We start from the raw sequence: 20,902 nt of genomic DNA, 5'->3' as shown, positions 1-20,902 counted from the left end.
CAGCCAAACAAAGCACTAATATTGTTCTAACCAAGTGTAAAACATTTTAAACATTCACAAAAACGTGTTGATGATTATACTCCTGCGAAAAATTTACACCAGCAGCAAAGAAGAATACATTTCATTATTGCTGCTGTGTATGGTTGAGCTCTGTGCCACCAGCTGGCTGCACTGTGCAGACCATTCACATTTGCACTTCTGCTCATTCCATTAAACGGCACAGTCAAGCGGCCAGACTCTCTGTCCCATTGTGCTTGCGTTTGCCCTAATACCGGAATCACAAAACGCAATTACGTTAGTAATCTTCCGGTGTAAAGTGATGGCCACAAACACGCAAATCCTGGCGACAATCAGAGAGCCACTCCAATGCGCAGCAGCCAGTTCGCTCGTCTGCTGCCTTGCAGAGGGACATGATGTCGCAGCTTGACATATTGCCAGTCGCTACGTTTGCAGTCCACAACGGAACAAAGTCGAATCACAGTGCTCGCAAAAGACAGACCAACTCTGACCGCAGAGCTCTCGTCAAAATGTAGTATGTTGTAACACGAGCAGACAACACTTGCTGTGTGCTGTAAGTGCTTAGATGTAGCAAGAAATTGTTCTTGTGCACTCTCTTTCAGTTACTTTCTTTTTAGGGAAACAAATGAACTAACATTCTAACTATTACGAACATCATTTGTTCACCATAAAGGTGGAAAACTCATCGATGACACGCCCTGGGAAACCAATCGGATAGCACGCCCTAATGATGTCACATGGGTAGGGGTGGGTGAAAATTCTACCGAGCAATTTGCTGCGATCGGCAGCGATGATCATTTTTAAAACCTTGTAATAAATTACATGCTTTACGTGGAGCACTTAGATGCATCAATTAATGATCAGAAGGACCTACTCTAACTACTCGGTACGTTTGTACAAAATCGTCAAAATCGTTTCAGGGTCCCTGAAACCTGTCTGTGTCAAAATTACAAGGAAATCACTACTTTATTTTACTCACTTAGTATTTCAGAAAAAACTTCGTTAAATTGAGTTTGGTGGCCACGTTAGTTTCGTTAATTTGGGTTGATGACAACAATGGGTACCTGATGGGGGATGGAAATGTCTTCGTTATATTGGGAACTTCGTAATATCAGGTTTGCTTAGATCAAGTTTTAACTGTACTCCAAGTGTTCAATAAAATCAATTATTCTGTAATCAATGTGTTACAACCACATCAACAAATGTTCCAACTCGCTTCTGAAAGAAGACATAAAAGTATAAGTGGAGCCATATCCTATTACAATGCATACGAGGACAGCTTCCAAGCAGCACACATTGGTTTCTTGAAACAACAGATGCGGCTGAGTTGACTCAGTTACAATAAAAAGGGTGAGAATGCCAACAGCATTCTCTTGCAATCACTGTATGGCTGTGAAGCCTCAACTTCCCTGACGGCTGTGCAAGTGAGGATCTTGCATTAAAATCACAAATTTCTTCATAAATAAGTTTGAAAACATGAGGTTATAATTGGCAATACAAAAATCTATTGCTCAAATGGAAACAAAACAGTTATAAAAAAATTTCTTGGGCTTTAGTTTCTAGGATAAATATAGAAAAGGTGAGCAACAGAAGAAAGCAGATGGAAAGGAACATTTTGTGGTACAGATGTTTACAAAGTGTAGCGCAAAACAGACCAAGTCAGTGGGCTGGCCCCGTCTACATTCCTCTAACATTTGCACTTCAAGAGAGAGGTATACTATACCTGAAATGTTTTCCCCAGACCCATGCAATGGGCCAGGATGCAGCCTGATCCTTTCACGGGATCCTTTTTCAGCATCTCCAATGACTCGATCACACAATCATACATAAATTTGACACCTGCATTTAAAACGCATCTGTATCATGCCCAGCAAGCTCAGCTTGGGGAAAAAGAAATGCAGTGATACACAACCTCAAAATACCATACACACGACATGAAGTGTTTCACTTGCCTCACTGGCAACCCTTAAGAATATTCTGCCACCATGGCTGGAATTCACGAGTTCGCCAAACGCTGAACGTTGCCACTCACAAACGCAAAAAGCACCGAAGGTCATTAGAATTTAAAAAAAAAGGCACTGCTTCAAAATAGCGACCGGTTTCAGAACTACTAAAGACACAGTGTGCAAGATTGGTACAGGGGTGGGACAGCCCAAAGTCATTTTGGAGCAGTTTGGACCAGACAAAATTTCCTTTTAGAGCAGCTTGGAGCAGATAAAATTTCATTTTGAAGCAGTTTGGAGTAGGCCAATCTGAAATTTGGTGGAATAATGTAATATGGCGGCGCACTTCGAAACTACGACATAACAGAATAAATCAACACGAGCGCTGTACTGCAACTGTCTTAAGCAACAACATAAGGTAAATTTTGAAGCAGATTACCCTGATACTGAAACAGTCTCTAGTGCATGCAAATTTTGGTATGTGCCAGTAGAGTTTTAATTAGTGGTAGCAATTGCAAAAGAACATGCGTACTGCAATAGCGAGTCCGAAACTTCGAAAAGTAGCCAATGTGTTTTTTATAAATACATTTTTCTTTAATGTCTCGATGGTGTGGGTCTGGAAATGCACTTCACCAATAGACCATACGGAGAAGCCAGAGTCATGAACTACTGTGATTTAGTGAAAGCCATTTCTACATAATACGACCAGGACGATTTTAACGCACCTAATGCTTAACTTTCTGGCATAACATAAAACTTTCCAATCTGTTTTTATTCCAAACCCACCATTAGCCCTTCGTGATAGGTCAGACTTCGCCCATATGAGCATAAAAACATGTTGGAATAGTTTTATATCGTGCTGGCCCTGGATACAGAGACATCCACCTGCTGACACCACTGCAGCATGCCTCCATCATACCTAATTCGCTCAGAGCGCACTCAGCCTACTTTTTGTTGTTTTACACCTGAGCTAAGGAGAGCCACATCGCTCGGCCGACTCAGCCCTTTTCTAATGCACTCTAAATACACCCGCCCTGGCTGTTCTGACAGCAGCGACAACAGCCAGAAGTGGCCGCGCATGCGCACTGACCACTTGCCGCAAGTGCTGAAAAGTTCAGTGTTATAAGCACAAAAATTGTGAGAAATTGTGCAGGAGGTGCAGTCGTGCGGTGTGTGGAATGTGAACAGCTGTACTCTCTTTGGAGAACGAATCCGCTTGCTGTTGCAGCCACTGCCAGAGCATACATGCCGAAGCCATTCTGGCACTGCATCGCACAATTCTGGTCAAATTTCTGTGTTTGGCACAGTTTGGTGCAGGAATTTATGGCTATCAAAATGGCACAACTGGTGCAGGAGTCCCACTCCTGTTGGTAAGGAGGGTAAATCTAAAGCAGTAAGGCCTTTTTATCTTAATTTTAATAGTGATTTTAGGATAGAAAGTTATATATTTTGATTGTCACCACAAAAAACGACTGCATGACTAGCGGTCTACAAAGTTAATAAAGGAAAGAAAAACATACTAGTTGTGCTCTCACACATGCCATAATGTGCAGCATTGGCATGATTCCTTTCTAAGCAGCTCTAAACTCAATAAGTCCTTAGAAGGAAGATTGCTCGGGAATGCCCAGTGCTGATAGCCTCCCATCTCCAATGATGGAATAGTCAGCATGTTAGCTTTGATCAAGGCAGTTAATGGCGACCATGGCAACAGATGTCCAGCTTCCACTGGCCATTAGCAGGCTTCCGGCCTTTTCCGTTGGATGTCAAATTCTAAGAGTACAAAACGTTAAGTTGGCGTATAAGGGTAAAAGCTTGGGCAAGTTGGTCATAGTTCATAACGGCAGTATTGTGCAACACGCGAATGTAGGAAAAAAAAGACAGAAGAGTAAAGAAGCCTCAATAACCGCCTGCGCAAGCACCGAAAGAACATGCACAATGCTGTGCCGGGGCATCTTGGCATTCACTGCAGAGATTGTGGGTGCACCTACCTTTTTCTTCAGTGCATGGTATTGGCAAGGTATAGGTCACAGTTAACCTGACAAATAATGGAAGCGAAAAATATTTACAAGTTAGGCGACTGCTATGTAAGCACCCCTTCCATTGCTCACTCATAGCTCAAGCGTGATTACCTGGCTAGGCCGTAGGGCAATCGTGGGCCAGTGTTACAAAAATGTTTAAGAAGTGATCTGACTTATCAATGATGTACTGGCTCTGGGATCACCTTTCTTCTGTGTGTTTTATCTGTTTGCTGTGCATACCGTATATACTATGCTCGTCTGCAAAGAAAAATCAGTTGGAAGTCAGCACTCTTTACTCTTCCCTGACCTTTTTTCCTACATTCGAGTGCTACACAATACCGCCATTAAGCTAGCAAATGTGCAGCAAAACCAAGACCTTATCAAGAAATTAAGTCAAACTTGTGTCGGGTTTGCTCTTGTTTTTTTTACATTAGCATTTTATTCCAGCTTTATGGTAGATCTTGTACTCAGTTCTCTAAAATGCACTATACAGGCAATGATTCTTTATTACAATCACACATCAATACTACGAAGTCATATTTGCAGCCAAGGACTTCATTAAATTGTGAATTTCGCTCAGCCGAAGCTGCTATTCATGCAATAAAAATTACTTCGCATGTTTCTGAAACAGTTCTGATAGAGAGCCTCTTGTCACAAAGCATTTTGAACAGAATCCTGTAAGAAACTGTCAATAATTATATGGGATCGGAAGCACTGGCACACATGATCGAGATCGGGTTTACAGCAATGTTTCCGTGTGTATTGCCCATACTGCACACGGCTATTATCATACAATGCGCCGTAACGAACTGCCAATGCTAGACAACCATTTTGTTTGTTTACAGCAGTGTAGGGAGTTGCAGAGGCAAAACAATCACAACATTGTTTGGAATCTGTTGACTTCAGTTCTTAAACAAAGGAAGCTATTCATGAAGCCATAACTGGAAGCAGACAACACCCCTGACCTTTGACTTGGTGAGGCTTCATGGACGTGACAAGGCTTTTGTCAACCTCCACAAGTGTTTCCTTGGTCTTCAGGTCCACTTCAAGCACCAGCTGTTTTACTTTGGTATCGGCATCACTGGGTACAGTTCCGAAGGTCTCGTTATACTAGAATTATTTTTGATAGAAGAACGAAATAAAGTGAGAGCTGGTCAGGAGAAGGCAAAGTATCTACTGTAATGAGACCAATGATGAAGCAAAGCCTACCAGCCTCTGCCTGTCTGCAATGCGCTTCTTTCTCTCCTCTTCAGCCAATGCAGCAGCCTTAGTCTCCTGCGTAAGCTTCTTGTCAGAGATGAGCTTGCGAATGTTCTTGCGACTCTTGCCATCTGCATCTTGGCTCTGCAAGCATTAAATAAAATATGTGCTTTATCCACTATACACAACGTGCTGGGTCATTCCACACCAAACATCCCAGACATTGCACTCGACCCTCTCCGATTCTATGCCAAAAAATTGTGGTTAATCATTTTGGTGCACTAAAATATTTTTGCAAGAAAAAATTGCTGTCTCCTACAACGATTTGAATGTTGCTGTGGTGGACGAAACCTACTGCACGGAGCACCTTAAATGCAATACTGCACAGAGTTCCTTAAAAAGCTGCTGGTTGTAAGAAAAGGAATAGCACTTTCTTATTCTCTCCCATTGGCAGCTACTACTTTGTCTCACAATGTGCATTGTGGTAAAGTAGTCAAATTGGCACACTTCTGTGCCAATTTTGACTACTTTAACAAAATTTTACAAGGTTCACAGACAATACAACTGTTTCACATGGATGGATAGTTAGCAGTAAAACAGTCTCAAAAGGTATTGAAGTCAAAGGATGGGTAGTTTCTAAGTGGAAGAAAAGCGAACATTGAAAAATTTGTGAAATGCCTCATGTTAGGCACATGTAGATTGGTGATGCTGTCCAAGTAAAAATGTGTGCTTGAATTCATATGGAAGGGTGTACAAGAGATTGATTTCTGAAAGGTTCATCGGAGTTTTTTGTTTTAGGTGAGAGAAAGTTTATGTCGAGTGGCCACTGCATCCCTGGACCCCAGTTCCCCTTCACTGCACTGTGCACTTGTCCAAGGCAACGAGAAAGATGCGGCAGTTGCACGCGTGGCATCATCATATGCCATGTGTTTTTATGTTGTTGGCAACTTAGAAATAGCGTGGCTGGTTGGCACAAGGTTTTAGAAGGGCATCAAAGGCTGCCGATAAGTACAAGGAGATCCTATTTCGCTGCCACATCCCTTCCTGCATTGGTGCAGTTACAACAGACACAATAGAACTTGGGCTGTGTGCCCGGTTTTCACACTTTCGGGAGGTTGCAGCTTTTACTGCTGTCGCCGACATATGGTCTTTGCCACTTGAAATAGCTGTGGTCTGTCGAACCTTTTTTCCATACTTTCTTTTTAAAGGACTCGCACCTATGGCGGCCAGCATCTCATTTACGTCTTCATGTGCAATTTCTGGCTTCCTCGGATCAGAACGAGCTCCACTTTCCTGGAAAGCATCTTCAGAGCTTACAGCTTTCGACGCAGTGTAGCACGTGCACTTGCACTTTTGGCACAACCTCTGCCCAGGAACGAGTCCCAGCATAGGCTGGAGGTCAGCAAAAGTTGCGGTAATAATGCCTGTCCCACGCATATTTCTCACATGCGCGAGGAACTCCGAGCACCATTTACAGTATATGCCATGTCAGCTGTGTACTGTTTCATGAGCGTCGTATAGTGATGGTAGCATATGGTAGACATGTCTTGGGTTGTTTACACTGCAGTTTCAGGAGACGAACAGTTCCTCTGAGATCTTGCATGTTGAATACCTGCTGTTGTTTTGACTGTGTTGCCTTGTAGCAATCCATAGGGCTAAGTCAACACGCAGGCAGTTGACTTGCTGAAATGCAGAACATGGGACACAAATACGTGGAGAAACTTCCCGCTAGCGTGTGTGGGGTCTCACATGTGCTCTTAAGACAAAGGAACGACAGCAGAGTAGTGCAAATAAACCCAAGGGCATATGTTGCACCTTTCCTACACCAATGCCAGCTAGCCGAATCACAACCAATAGAACATGCCGATAGGCATTGACAAATCAAGGAAATTCCATTCAATGAGACAGGATAGCGAGTTAATATATTTGGCCCCATGCTGGACACCAACGCCTAATCGTTTGCGTGTCTAGTCACGCGAATGGTGTCGCAACAATCAAGTTCATTCATCCCGGTGCCACTCCAAAAAATTTATTTGGACGATCCCGCAAGGCATCCAGGCGCACGCAAAGATCCATGCGTGCGTAGACATTTTGCAGTATTGCTTCACCACAAAGCGCATTGTGAGAAAGTAGCGGTTGCCAATGGGAGAGAATGAGCCAGCAGCTTTTTAAGGCACTCCATGTAGTATTGTATTTTTGCTGGTGTATATTCACAACCTAGGTTAAACCCACCATGGCAACATTCAAATCGCTACAAGAGGCAGAAAAAAAAAAGCCTTGGAAAAATAGTCTACAAGGTCAAATGGTGCACTAAAATGATTGACCACAATTTATATGAATAGAATCAGAGGGGGTCTAGCGCTATGTCTGGGACATTTGGCATGGAATGAGCCGGCTATGACAGCCCCTAAGCACACCCGAAATGATTAACAAGGAAATGTACTTGACTGATCTACCTTGGCTAATGTACTAATCTACCAAAAATATGTTGGAATGACGCATGCACGTGCACACACGCGCGCGCGTGCATGTCATGCGTGATGTCATGTCACATCATGCACCAAGATTTAAAAAATGAGAAATTGCATTACTTGAAGAAAACCTAGTGGTTAGTGGTTATCAGTTCAGTGGAGTAGTCACCAGTAATTTTTTCGTTACTGAGATTTAATTTGGTAATTGCTATTGATTATCTAGCTCGAGACATACTATCTTAATTATCAAAGTGTCAACAAGGCATCTGTAGGCACCACCAGATGACCTTTAACTGTGGTATTTTCAGCAACATACTACTTGCACATCAATTTTTTTTTTACTATAGTAAAGAAACCCCACGAAATATGAAAAATACCATGTGACTACACTCCCATATACATCGTAAAGCAGCACCCTCAAATAAGCTGATTGAAAGCAACTGCTTTGCCTGTCACAAACCCAAAAAGACAGTGCATCACCTTGATAATGGTACCGAAGGAGCCCCAATAGCAGGTTTCACAGCTTCGCAGTGATTTCTTCCTCTCATTTCTCCTCCTACTTATTATATCTGTCCCTGAAGGCCCACCGATCACATTGATAACAAAAGCTCCTTGATAACACGGCCGAAGTACCACTCTGACCCTGGACAAAATGCAAAAAACAATGGAATAGGCATAGAATGTTTTAAAACCCTGGCTATGTTCCTGCCGCATTGAAAGAGTGCGCGCGCAGCTATATTTCGTGCCAGAAACTTGCTTTGGACCAAAGCCAAATTAAAGTGACGGATTTATTTTTCGTGGGAGTGTATACGTGCTGCAAGAAAAGGTTTACGGCAAAAAATAAAAGTGAAATAAACAACTGGGAAGTGACCCACATGTAGAGAAAAGGCAAAACCGATGCGCTCGAAAAAGTAAATGTGCCACTTCCAAATGTGCTGAACTGGCAATCGGGATTTGTCTGCGCTAAACTAAAAGTAAAAAAAAAATGAAATTTGAATGTGCCCTTATTATCTGTGCATTTGCAAGCATAATTGAACACCAGCTGCTGCCTTGAGGACATGTTCAAATAGGCCCCCTTCTGCAGCTATGCAGTACAGAGTCCGCTTTATCACATCTTCAGTGGCCTTCTTGATGACCTACGCTGGAATTCCAACGCAGGCATCCGTTATCCTTGCCTTCAGCTCATCTAACAAAATCGTCTCGATCATGTAAACACAATCTTTCGCATAACCCCAAAAAAAGAAATCGAGTGAAAAGAGGTCAGGCGACCTAACCAGCCAATTTACTGGACCCCGTGCCTTCTAATCCATTGTGCATGCAAAGTCACATCCAGCCAGTTTTGTGCTCGGCTAATGCTGTGTGCTGGTATCCCATCTTGCTGATGCCACAGAAGTAGAAGTCATCACAGTGGGACTTGGCTTAAACATCCACTATTCCAAGGATTTCAACCATGTAGCGCTGTCTAGTCAGTGCGTGATAAAAAATGGGACCAATTATAGCACCGGTGTAAATTCCGCACCACACATTGAATGAGTACTGGTACTGGTGCCAACTGCAGTTTACCCAGTGTGTACCCAGTGTGGATTGGAGTTGCTCCAATAGCGTGCATTAAGCAAATTTACCTGGTCGTTTCTACAAAAATTGGCTTCATCTGCCCACATTGTCATCATCATCATCATGATCTGCCCACATGAGGTTGCTCAAAAAGTCCAGTGATTCATAGGCTTTTGTGAGGACACAATTCCAGAAATCTAGACGGTTCTGTAGGTCCCCGTCTTCCATGCATTGGTGCAAGCTAAGGTAACACGGATGAAAGGCCGTGTCATTCAGAATCCTCCGTACTGATGACTTGGAAATTGGTACCTGGGCGGCCACATCCTGCACACTAGCACAAGGGCTTGAGGTCATAAATGCTAGAACCTCTATGCATAGGCTAGGACTCAAAGATAGAGTCCTCCACCACTGTTTCTTGAAGCTGCCTGTTTGTCCCAGGCTTTCATAATTTCTGGCGATTGTTGATGCGGTTTGTCAACTATTACACTTCCCTGACTGATATATCTTTGCCACCTTCCTCTTGGTGCCATTTGCAGCTTCCAAGGCAAGGATAACATTAGCCTTCTGCTCATTAGAAAAAGACATGGCAATTGGGATGAAACAAAATGGACCTTTAAAACTTTCCACTGACATTGTCAATTCATTTTGTGGTTTTGTGGAAAAAAAGAAAAGAAATCATCCATGCACTTTATCTACGCTAAGACAATGGCTATCACAGCTTTGCCTCCAACTAACACCAACACGACATGTTGCTTCAGCCAGAGCGTGGTAGATAAGGCACTAGCTCAATCACAATGTTTTCTTTGTTTCCTTTATTTGGTTTTGGCTAAGACTTATGGAGCCTGCTCGAAGGCACTGCTTTATGATGCGGGTGGTAGGGCAGTCATGTGGTATTTCTCATATCTCATGAGGTTTATTTAGCAGTTGGAAAAAATTTGTGTGCAATTAGTATGGCGCCGAAAATACTGCAGTTAGACGTCCCCTGGCTGTGCCTACAAGTGCCTCATTGACACTGATAATTAGGACAGTACTACTCAAGTTAGATAGCTAATTACAATTACCTAGCTAACTCTCAGTAACGAAAAAATTACTGGCAGCTATTCCACTGTACTAGGAACAACTAGGTTTTTTTCGAGTAATGCAATTGCTATTTTATTAAATCGTGGTGCATGATAGTTGGGACAGCCTGTATACACACACACACACACACACACTGCCACATCCAATATGTGGCACGTAGAGAAAAACGATCTCGCACATTGCAGAAGAGAAGATGAGGTCCCTGTGCGATCGTTTTTCAGTTTGCCTGCACTTAAAGTCTCCAATCAGTTTCTACTGCTTGTGAATTTTGACACCGGTGGAGGCATTGGGTAAATGTTTGGGACACTTGTCAACAGCCCCACATTAAGCCCAGGACGTTTTCCATATGTTGAAACACCCATTTATTGCGCCAGCCGTCGCCTACTAGGCCTAAGCCAAGGATTTGGTCCCCTACCAGGAAGTCTGCCTGTTACCACGAGTGCCCAAGCCATGCCAGAGCCAGGCCCTGCATAGGCGACTCTCTTGACTCCTCGATCTCCCGTGAGCTTCCACAGCAACGCCTATGAAGATGCAGAAGACTGGCTCGAGGAGTATGAGTGCGTAGCCAAGTATAATGAGTGGCAAGCTGGACAGAAGCTATCCCCTGTGTATTTCTCTCTTGAAGACTGATCCTGCACGTGGTTCGCAAATCTCGAGGGAACCTGGCCAAGCTGGGATGAGTTCCGCTGCCAGTTCCTCCATACGTTCGGCAGCACCGAAAGGCGAGACTACGCACAGCGTCTTCTCGAATCGCAGATTCAAAACCCGAATGAAACTGTGGCCGTGCCCGCTGAGGACATGGCTCATCTTTATCATGATGCAGACCCCAATAAGCCCGAGGCAAAAAAAAAAAAAAAACATCAACCCCTCTGCCACTTCATGTGCAGTGTAACGGAGCAGCTGTTTGCCAATCTTGTGCATAACCCGCTGATCAGCGTCGATGAATTTATTGAAAAATCGACGGCCATAGAGCGTGCGTTACACTTATGCACCCGCCAATTTGATCACCTGACCAGCACTGGACTGGCAAGCGCCGCAGTAGTGACATTCACAGACGAGGGATCCTTAATTATGGGGTTTTCGTGCCAAAACCACTTTATGAGGCACGCCGTAGTGGGGGACTCCGGAAATTTCGACCCCCTGGGTCTCCTTAACGTGCATCTAAATCTAAGTACACGGGTGTTTTCGCATTGCGCCCCCATCAAAATGCGGCCGCTGTAGCCCGGATTCGATCCCGTGGCCTCGTGCTCAGCAGCCCAACACCATAGCCACTGAGCAACCATGGCAGGTTGCGAGGGATCCTTGCGCCAGCTGATACGCAAAATTGTTCAGGGAGAAAATTAAACTCACTGCCACCTCAAATGAATACACAGCCGCGTCAGTGGCTGAAGTTGTGCGCCAAGAAATAAAGCAAGTGTTAACAGCTCCCGAGCCAAACTCCTAGACATAGCAGCCCAGCTATGCAGATGTCCGTCGACCGGCACCTTTGATGCCGACGCCTTAGTATCACCAGCAGTCAGCACCGGCATCACCTTGGTACCATAGGGAACAACTGGCGCAATCAGCGCTGAACAGAACCGACATTTGGCACAGCTGACTGAGGCCCTTCAGATTCCACTTTGGGAAAGCGGGCCACATCTGCCGTCATTGCCCTTATCGCGTTGAAGTGTACCAAGCATTTCCGTCCACTGCTTCTTGTCGCACTTTTGACGAAGCTGAGTAAACATCAATGCGAATTCGATGAGCTGGCAAGCCGATTCTCCTAGTTACAGGTCGTGCTCCCCTTCTCTGGGACATTGTTTACCAGCTGCAAGACGCAGTTTCACCAACGTGGCCCGAGGACGATCTCCCAGCCTATGCTGGGGAAACTGAAGGCTGCGACCTCATAGGGGAAGGTTGCCACAGGTCGAAGTGCCGAAAATCCCCCATTGGCGCCGAACGAGAAGTCGATACAGCGAGATGATTTGATGACAGAACAGATCGTTAGGGCCGGTGTTGCTGTATCAATTGACGGCCACAACGTGACAGCACTAGTAGACACTGGTGCAGATTTTTCGAGCGTAACTGAAAAAGTGGCGGACAGACTTTGCAAAGTGAAAATGGAATGGTCAGGGCCGCACATTAGAGGTGCTGGAGGCCAGCTACTGACCCCGACTGGCAAGTGTACTGCAAGGGTAAACATAGGGAATTCGTCATTCGTCGAAAATTTTTTCATTCTCCCCGACTGCTGCAAAGATGTAATCTTAGGTATAGACTTCTTACGCGAGTACGGCACCGCCATCAACATACCAGAAGGTATACTAACCTTTTCTGGGGACAAAAGTGCAGAACTACAACGCAAGTCCTTGCGCATCATAGACGACGTTACCATACCACCATCACCTTGCCGTCTTGTTTCTGTCTGGTGCGACACAGAGTACAATAGGGAAGGTATTGCCGAGCAGATAATTATGCTTTTGCTCACTCAAGGGGTTGCCACACCCAGAAATCTCATCAAGGTAATGCACGGGTAAACAGAACTACTGCTGACAAACTTCAGCAAGCAACGACGACACATTGCAAATGGCACAGCAGTTGCTTACCTCAACGAGATGGCGGAATTTGGCGAATGCTTTACATTACAAGAGCAAGCCGCTTCGGCATCCTTACCAGGTCTTGACGTGAGTGTGAGCTTATCACCAGTGGAAAGGTAGTGCCTTGTGCACCTGCTTCACCAGTTTCGCGATTGCTTTTCATCGACACTTAGAGTTGGTCAGATGCCATTGACGAAACACCAGATTATAACGGAGAAGACAGCAAGACCAATCCAATAAAACCCATACCATGTAGTCCCAAAAGAATGCGAAGCGATTCGAGAGCAAGTGAAGAACATGCTCGACGACAATGCTATCCTACCATCAAAAAGCCCGTGGGCATCGCCGGTAGTCATCGTCAAAAAGAAAGACGGCAGTCTACATTTTTGTGTCGACTACCGTAAGCTGAACTGGGTGACAAAGAAACACGTATACCCATTACCATATATCGACAATATCCTCAACAGGCTGAGGCATGCCCGCTACTTCTCATCAATGGACCTCAGAAGTGGCTATTGGCAAGTCAAAGTTGACATGAGATAGAGAAAAGACTGCTTTCGTAGTGCCTGATGGGCTTTACGAATTCAAGGTCCTGCCTTTCGATTTATGCTCAGCTCCACCAACTTTTCATTGACTCATGGATATGGTTCTGTCAGGCCTGAAGTGGCAGACATGCCTAGTATACCTAGACGTCAGTTTTTGCGGAAACGTTCGAGGAACACCTGAGATGGCTGCTGGCGGTTCTACAAATGATACGGTCCGCCGGCTTAACAATGAAAGCAGAAAAGTGTCACTTTGGTTTCGCGGAACTCCAGTTCTTAGGTCATATTGCGAGTTATCAAGGCGTCCGCCCTGACCTTGACAAGATTACGGCCGTCACAAAGTTTCCAACGCCAACGGGCAAGAAGGCAGTGAGGTGTTTCCTATATCTCTGCTCGTATTACTGAAGATTTATTGCCTATTTTTCACATAGAGCTTCACCGTTACTGCACCTTACAAGAGAAGATGTTGCCTTTATATGGGGCGAGGAAGAACAAGCAGTGTTTAATGATTTCTGACAGCGCCTGCAAACACCTCCTGAACTGGCCGACTTTGACGAGGACGCCCTTACCATGATTCATACGGACGCTAGCAACGCAGGTCTGGGCGCTGGGCTCATGCAGTGGCAAGACTCAGCCGAGAGAGTCATTGCATACGCAAGCAGGACGCTCTCATGTACTGAGTCTAATTACTCAACCACAGAAAAGGAATGCCTTGCGGTGGTATGGGCAGTTATGAAGTTTCTCTCATATCTTCATGGCCGTTCCTTCAGTGTTGTCAGCGATCCTCGCTCACTTTGCTGGCTGATGAACTTGAAGGATCCGTCCGGTCGACTAGCACAGTGGAGCCTAAGGCTTTAAGAATTCGTTATGACAGTGGTGTACAAGTCCGGACGAAAGCCCTCCGACGCCGACTGCCTTTTAAGGTCACCTATTGAGCAGGAAGTCGCAGAAGATGAACTGTTTCCGCTAATTGATTTTTTTAGGCCGGGTTACAAGTGCGCCCAAAACATTTGCAAGAAGTTTGCTATCATTCTGCTTCTGTAACGATGTTTTCTACAAGAACTTCTCTGCAAGCAGAAGCAGCCGCCTACTTATCGTCCCAACGTCTCTCCGTCATGAGGTCTTGCAAGCCTGCCACGATGAACCAACATCTGGCCACCTCGGCTACATGCAAACACTGGCCCGAGTCAAAGAGAAATATTAGTGGCCAAGGATTGCCATCTTTGTGAAACATTATGGGCGCACGTGCCTCGAGTGTCAATGACGCAAATCACCCCATATGAAACTCGCTGGGCTACTTCAACCAGTCCAAGCAAGGCTTGCACTTGCCCATAACTTCTCATGCTAGCCCCCTCTTTATCAATCTGAACATGAAACACTAGCGCTCCAAGTGCCCACGACCCCAATTGCCCAGATTGGTATGGACCTTCTCGGGCCATTCCCAACTTCCAATACTGGCAATAAGTGGGTAATAGTTGCCACCGATTACCTGACATGCTATGAAGAAATCAAGGCCCTTCCGAGCGGCACCGCAGTGGAAGCAGCGCGACTCTTTATTGAAAACGTGGTTCTGAGGCACGGTGCACCAACAGTGATAACGGACAGAGGGACTGCTCCTAAAGACAGTGCTTAGCCTCAGCAGCACAGCTCACTGAAAGACCACAGCCTATCACCTGCAAACGGATGGCCTAACAGAACGCTTGAACAAGACTATCGCCGACATGCTGAGTATGTACGTAGACATGGAACACAGAAATTGGGATGACATTCTACAGTACATCACATTCGCTTACAACACTGCTCAACAGGAAACAACGCAAAAGACCCCACTCAGCCTTCTTCATGGCTGTGAAGTGACGACGATGCTCGATGTGATGTTGCTACATGACTGTGGTCATACAGGCACAGATGCTGAAGCTTTTGCTCAATGGGCTGAAGAAGCGAGACAACTCACCTGCGTCAGAATCATCCGATAACAGGACTATGATGCTCGACACTACAATCTAAGGCACCGATACATTACATATTAGCCAGACGACAAAGTCTGGGTTTGGAGTCCCACCTGTTAGCGAGGACTTTCAGAAAAGCCCCTCAGGCAGTACTTTGGTCTGTACAAGGTTGTACGGCGCCTCAGCAAGCTGAACTGTGAGGTTATCCCTGACAGTCCTGCTTCCTCCAGGGCGAGGCAGCGTCCACCAGAAGTCATGCACATTGTGCGCATGAAGCCCTATCATTCGGAATGAAGTGCCCACACCTCGTCTGACACATCTTCCTGCCGCTAGGTGAGCATTGGGACGATACTCTCTCTGGAGGGAGGCAAATTACATACCCAATATGCGGCACGTAGAGAAAGACGGAAGATCACGCGCATTGCAGAAGAGAAGACGAGGTCCCTGCGTGATCATTTTTCAGTTTGCCTGTAATTAAAGTGTCCTGCCCTGTTTTATCAGTTCCTGCTGCTTGTGAATTGTGACAATATGAGGGACCTCCTGAAAGCAAGTTTCGTCACTTATTTTCCCACAGAAACTTTATTGCCAAAAAAAAAAAATATGAAATACACCATGGCATCATAAACTAAACACCTTGCACTATTTTTCTACATAGTCACCCCTGACATTCAGGCATTTGTCGTAAATGTGCAATTAGTTAGAAGAAACTACTCCGGTAAAACTCGGTGCCCTGCTATGCATGGATTTTTTGCACAGCATGCTCCACCTCAGCAATGTTTTGGAAGTGATGTCCCGAGAGGGTGCCTTTCAATGCATAGAACAGGTGCCTATTCATACCGGATAACAGCACGCACTTCCATTGGCAATCACGTTGTCAGCACATGTGTGTCTACCATAGTGATTTGTACTCTGATAACCTCAGACACGCCGGTCTGCTGCTACTCTCTCTTCTTTGGCGCTCTGCGCATGCGTCATTCCTTCTCCGCTGATGCTTCTTCCGTCACTGAACCAGCGACAGCGTGGATTCTTATGGCGATTGTTTCAGCTGGTGTACCATCGTCTCTCAAAAAAAAAAAATAAAAAAAAAGACGAAACTTACTTTTGGAACACCCCTCGCACTTGTATATTTTTTTTTTCCTGCCTTAATATATAGTACATTTTCTTCTGCCTGGCGTCAGCAAGTGAATAGCAAACATTTCGTTAACCCTCGGAGGAAACACTACGGACAGAGGTTGCTTACGTTACTGCAGCTGCCAATAGCCATTTGAGCTGTCAAAGGAGTGAATGTGCGCTACAAAATCACATGCTATGGCACTGAACCTTGGACACACAAACACAGCTGCAATGTAAACAGCTGGCGAGTGCTCTACCATTGATGAAAGCCTGCAGCTCAAGGTAGAAACAGTGCACATGGATATTATGACTCACATTCTTTGTACTATGGATGCACCCTAAAGAACAAATTTCTGCTCTTTCCAAAGCCCACTTGCACCGTCATTGGGAGCTCCAGTCATTATCAGCTGATAGTGAATGGTGATGTCAACCACACATTCACATGTCAATATATCCAAGCTTTGAGAAAAGCCACTTTTGGAAGACTTGCTCGGCTAGCCGGTGAAACATTGCTAAATGGATGCTAGATGCAAACACACACGTTACATTGTGGCTAAAATCTATTACTAGAAACTTCACGCAACGCAGTGAGGTGATCTCCAGCATGAGCTAGTAGGCTAACAAAACTGGTAACCTGGTGTTTCTCAATTTTTTACACAACTAATCATGGCTAGTCTGCTCGTAATGCTCCTGACACAGGCATACAACATGCCACTGGCATGCAGTATGAAATTGCATGAACGTCAGAGAAAGTGAAGAATAAAGTTTTTTGCAGGTATGCAAAGAACAATTAGATCTCTAACAAGTAGAGGATAACAAGCACAGTGAACTTACTAGTAACACAAATGAAGCATTCACTGCTTAATACTTCTGACAACAGTATGCTTAGCAGTGTAATAGTACTGTGGAAAGATTTCCTCTACCAGAACGCAAGCTAGCCAAGACAAGCAATTGCTTAAGTAAGGCACATGACTGCATTTATAACTATAGTATATAAAGCATGCAAATAGTCAAAATACTGACACAATCTTTAGTTGCCCAAATGAAATGCTTTAGACAGGGTGCAGACACACAGGACATACAATACCTGCTCAGTTGGCGAACTGCCAACTGAGCACTGGGCATTTTTCGTATTTCCATTCACTGTGTGACGAAGGTGTTTTCAAAGTGAATCAAATTAAATTATGGCATAGAAACACATTGGTGAACATTAAAATCAAACTGAATTTACTAGCGATATATCCTGAACATTAAACAATTTTCTTTACCTAAATATTTAAACAAAAGTTCACAATACTAGTTAATAATTTTCATTTAAGTGATCAGATTCCTATTAAAATATAAAATTGAATGTGATTTTGGAATCCTCTGGATCAGAGATTAAAAAAAGTTCTTGAATTTCAGCATCAATCAATATCTGCAGCAGCTTCTTGCGTCAGTCTACCAAGTCAAAAATTTAGAGATGCATGCCTTTAAGCAATACCAATTCATAAGCTTTCTTATAAACACTTGTTGCACACAAATAAAAGTTGCTACAAAATTTCACTTTAACCAACTTCTAGCATGTGGCAGTCTTTATGATAGCAAATCATCTCGAAAAAGGCAAGGAGAGTGTGAAAATTGTACGGCTTTGCCCAGGCATGGCGAGCGGTGTGCACAGATGTCCAAATGAGATAATTCAGGCACACTACTTGAGTTCACTGTGTACAGAGATAAAAGTGTAAAAAATTAAAGCAAACCAAATGAATTTTTTTGTAAAAAATGCAAAATGTACATTATTGTACAGCAGTGGTGGAACAGCCATTTCACCTTTCAGCACATGTCCTGATGCACACAAAAAGCCGATTTGGCGCAGCACCAAGCACTTTTGGTGCAGGGTCCACCGCACGTGCGCTTACCATATACCACACAAATTTTAACTGATTCAGTCAATATGTTGCGGAGACGGGTTTGCGCAAGGCATTCCCTCCAAGTGTGATCAGAAAAGGATGCAGTGCTCCTCCACACCGCAACGTACAAATTGTGCTACGGCTGGATTCATTGATAAGGCAAGGTCCATATAAATAGGTTGCAAAGCTTGGAACGAAAAGCATGCCAATACCTATTGCCAGAGGTATAAGTTAGTGGCGCACAATTGAAGCGCGACTAGATGAGGGGAGGTACAGACACTGAAACTAGAAAACCTAAGTGAACAAGCAAATGTTCAAAAATCCTAAATCAGAATGCTGTCATGAGTAAATATTCCGTGTCAAACATTTTTGCTGTACTAAACAACAAATGTTTCTTTTCTATTTAACAATTTATTAAATCATTCTCGGTGACCCCTACCAACCAGTGATTCTGGCGCAAGACTGTGCAAACCAGTTATGTCGGGTGAAAAACCATTGCTCACTTCAACGCAGTGGTTTCATGCATTTTTTTTTTATTTGCTAGTGTGCTTGCTCAAAGTGTGGCTTGTGCTTCACTCCAAATTATGCTTGACCTAGCACACGGCATTCACTGGCGACAGGTGTGAGTGCAGGTATTTTACTGTGCAAGTTCACGCTGCGGTATCAGTCGTGCTGTGTTTTGTTGTTACGATAAATATGGAACGCTCTGCGAAGAAACATCACGCTATGTTTGTTTACTCTCCGTAACACAGGCTCCGAGTGTCCGACGTGCAGCAAAATTAGTAAGTAGAATGTTTTCTAAATGATAATGTAGGGCAATGAATGTTGCCTCGTCTGTAGACTGTTGAATATGAATACATGTCCCACGGAATTGCGAATGATCCTGTGAAAAGGTTTTGCATATGTTGCTATACATTACAACTGTGTGCTGGCCATAGTACTTTTCATTTATTAACCGTTTGAGGGTCAATTACGTAAATATACGGTGCCGTCTGTTCATTTAAAAGGGCGCCAATTTCCTAACTTGTTCTTTTCGGTCATGTGCTGCCACTATGTGGTAATACAGGGAATTTGTTTCGCGCACCTCCCACTCTCGGTTTTCGTTGCATAGTTTGTTTTAGCGCTAGTTTGCCCCCGCGCATCTATATACGAGTACTACAGCTCGCGCATTGGCACATGCACGGGCGAGCGGTGGTTTGGGCTTTGTTCCTAGGGTGGTTTGGGCATCTTGCGCTAGCAAAACTGATGGCTATCTCATTACTAATCGCTCAAAGGGCAACCGCTTGTTTCTCGCTCGTTTAGTGCTCACAGGTGTGCGCACAGGAAGGATGCCGCCATGCATGAGTTTCTGTTGCTTTTTTTTTTTAACACTCGCGAAAACTGGTTGGCAATAAGATGAAGATTAGCAGAAGTTTGCGACACGTTTTGCTTTTTTGGCGAGCACACAACTACACAGTTTTCTTGAGTGCGCGCACTTAAGCAGTTTGATTACTCTATGGATGCACATATTAGCGTAACAGCAGGAACATTTGAGTCTTGCGAAATATTCTCGTGTACACATTTTCGAAGCCTTGAACTATGTGTATAACAATGCATCAAATTTTTAATTTTTATAAGTTTATTTACTTCTTTATTGTTGTTATTCATTAATGAAGAGTACATATATAGCAACGCAAAATATTTTTTTCTCACTTGACGGTCACTCTAGAAAAATTACAGTAAATTTTTTTCGAAGTCCTTAAGAAGAATTAAAATCTGCAATAAAAAAAATCGACCCTGGGGGGTCGCATATGGTGAAAAAGATCGACCCTCAAAGGGTTAAAACAGGTTTTGTTTGGTCAATTATATTGGTTGTATTATTCTAGAAGAATAAAAGTGAAGTTGCTTTTGAAATCTCTGTGGCACTGTCATTTATTTCCATCCTATTCACTCACCTACCTAAGAAACTTACTGGAGTAATTGCCGTCAATAACAGCTTAATTATGTTCACATTAACACATACGCCACTCCTATAGTTCAATGACACGGTGGTGCTTCAACTGAGGCAAGTTGCAAACTCACCTGAGCCTCAAAAGAAATATAATTTCTGGCATAGAGGTCAAAATGCCGGACGCTAAAGAAATTCAAACATTCGCACCGAGCAGCATAAGATCTTGACGTCATTGCCATTTCCGGTTGTGACGTCACTTTTGATTTATTTTTTGCTTGCCGTTAGTTGTCCCTCCCAATACGTAAATGGCGACGGTTGCAGCGAGCCGCCATTTTCTTGACATGTGGTCTTCTATGGAAGCTTCACTACCAGTTTACATGTAACACATTGCAACAGTCATAGCTTGTGGGCAAAGGCTCACCTCAAGACCGATCGAGTATGTGAGCAACATGACATCGAGCAATATACTCATGTGATGAATTGTAGGGAGTTTTCAAATAGGGGCCGCAAAGGTTTTGTGGCAGCTAAAAAAAAGGGGGGGGGGGGGGAGGGGGGAGCGTCAGAGCTACTGCGCATGCGGGAGATGCAAATGGGTTTCGTGTTTGCATCGGCGACGCTATTT

At 44.2% G+C, this 20,902-nt stretch overlaps 1 protein-coding gene across 1 annotated transcript in view; it reads right to left on the bottom strand.

Annotated features, from left to right (window-relative positions):
- Positions 1–20,902, bottom strand: part of LOC135919005 (transcriptional regulator ATRX homolog) — a 124,830-nt gene that overhangs the window by 74,252 nt on the left and 29,676 nt on the right. The window contains exons 10-12 of the mRNA XM_065452748.1: positions 5,189–5,323; positions 4,945–5,089; positions 1,742–1,857 (exon numbers count right to left, since the gene is read on the bottom strand). Coding sequence (XP_065308820.1) covers positions 1,742–1,857; positions 4,945–5,089; positions 5,189–5,323 — 396 coding nt within the window. The remainder of the gene's footprint in view (positions 1–1,741; positions 1,858–4,944; positions 5,090–5,188; positions 5,324–20,902) is intronic.

Source organism: Dermacentor albipictus, chromosome 3 (genome assembly GCF_038994185.2).
Source record: "Dermacentor albipictus isolate Rhodes 1998 colony chromosome 3, USDA_Dalb.pri_finalv2, whole genome shotgun sequence".
Lineage (NCBI taxonomy): Eukaryota > Metazoa > Arthropoda > Arachnida > Ixodida > Ixodidae > Dermacentor > Dermacentor albipictus.
Note: the sequence above shows the minus strand (reverse complement) of the source record. Positions and strands in the feature narration are given on the sequence as shown.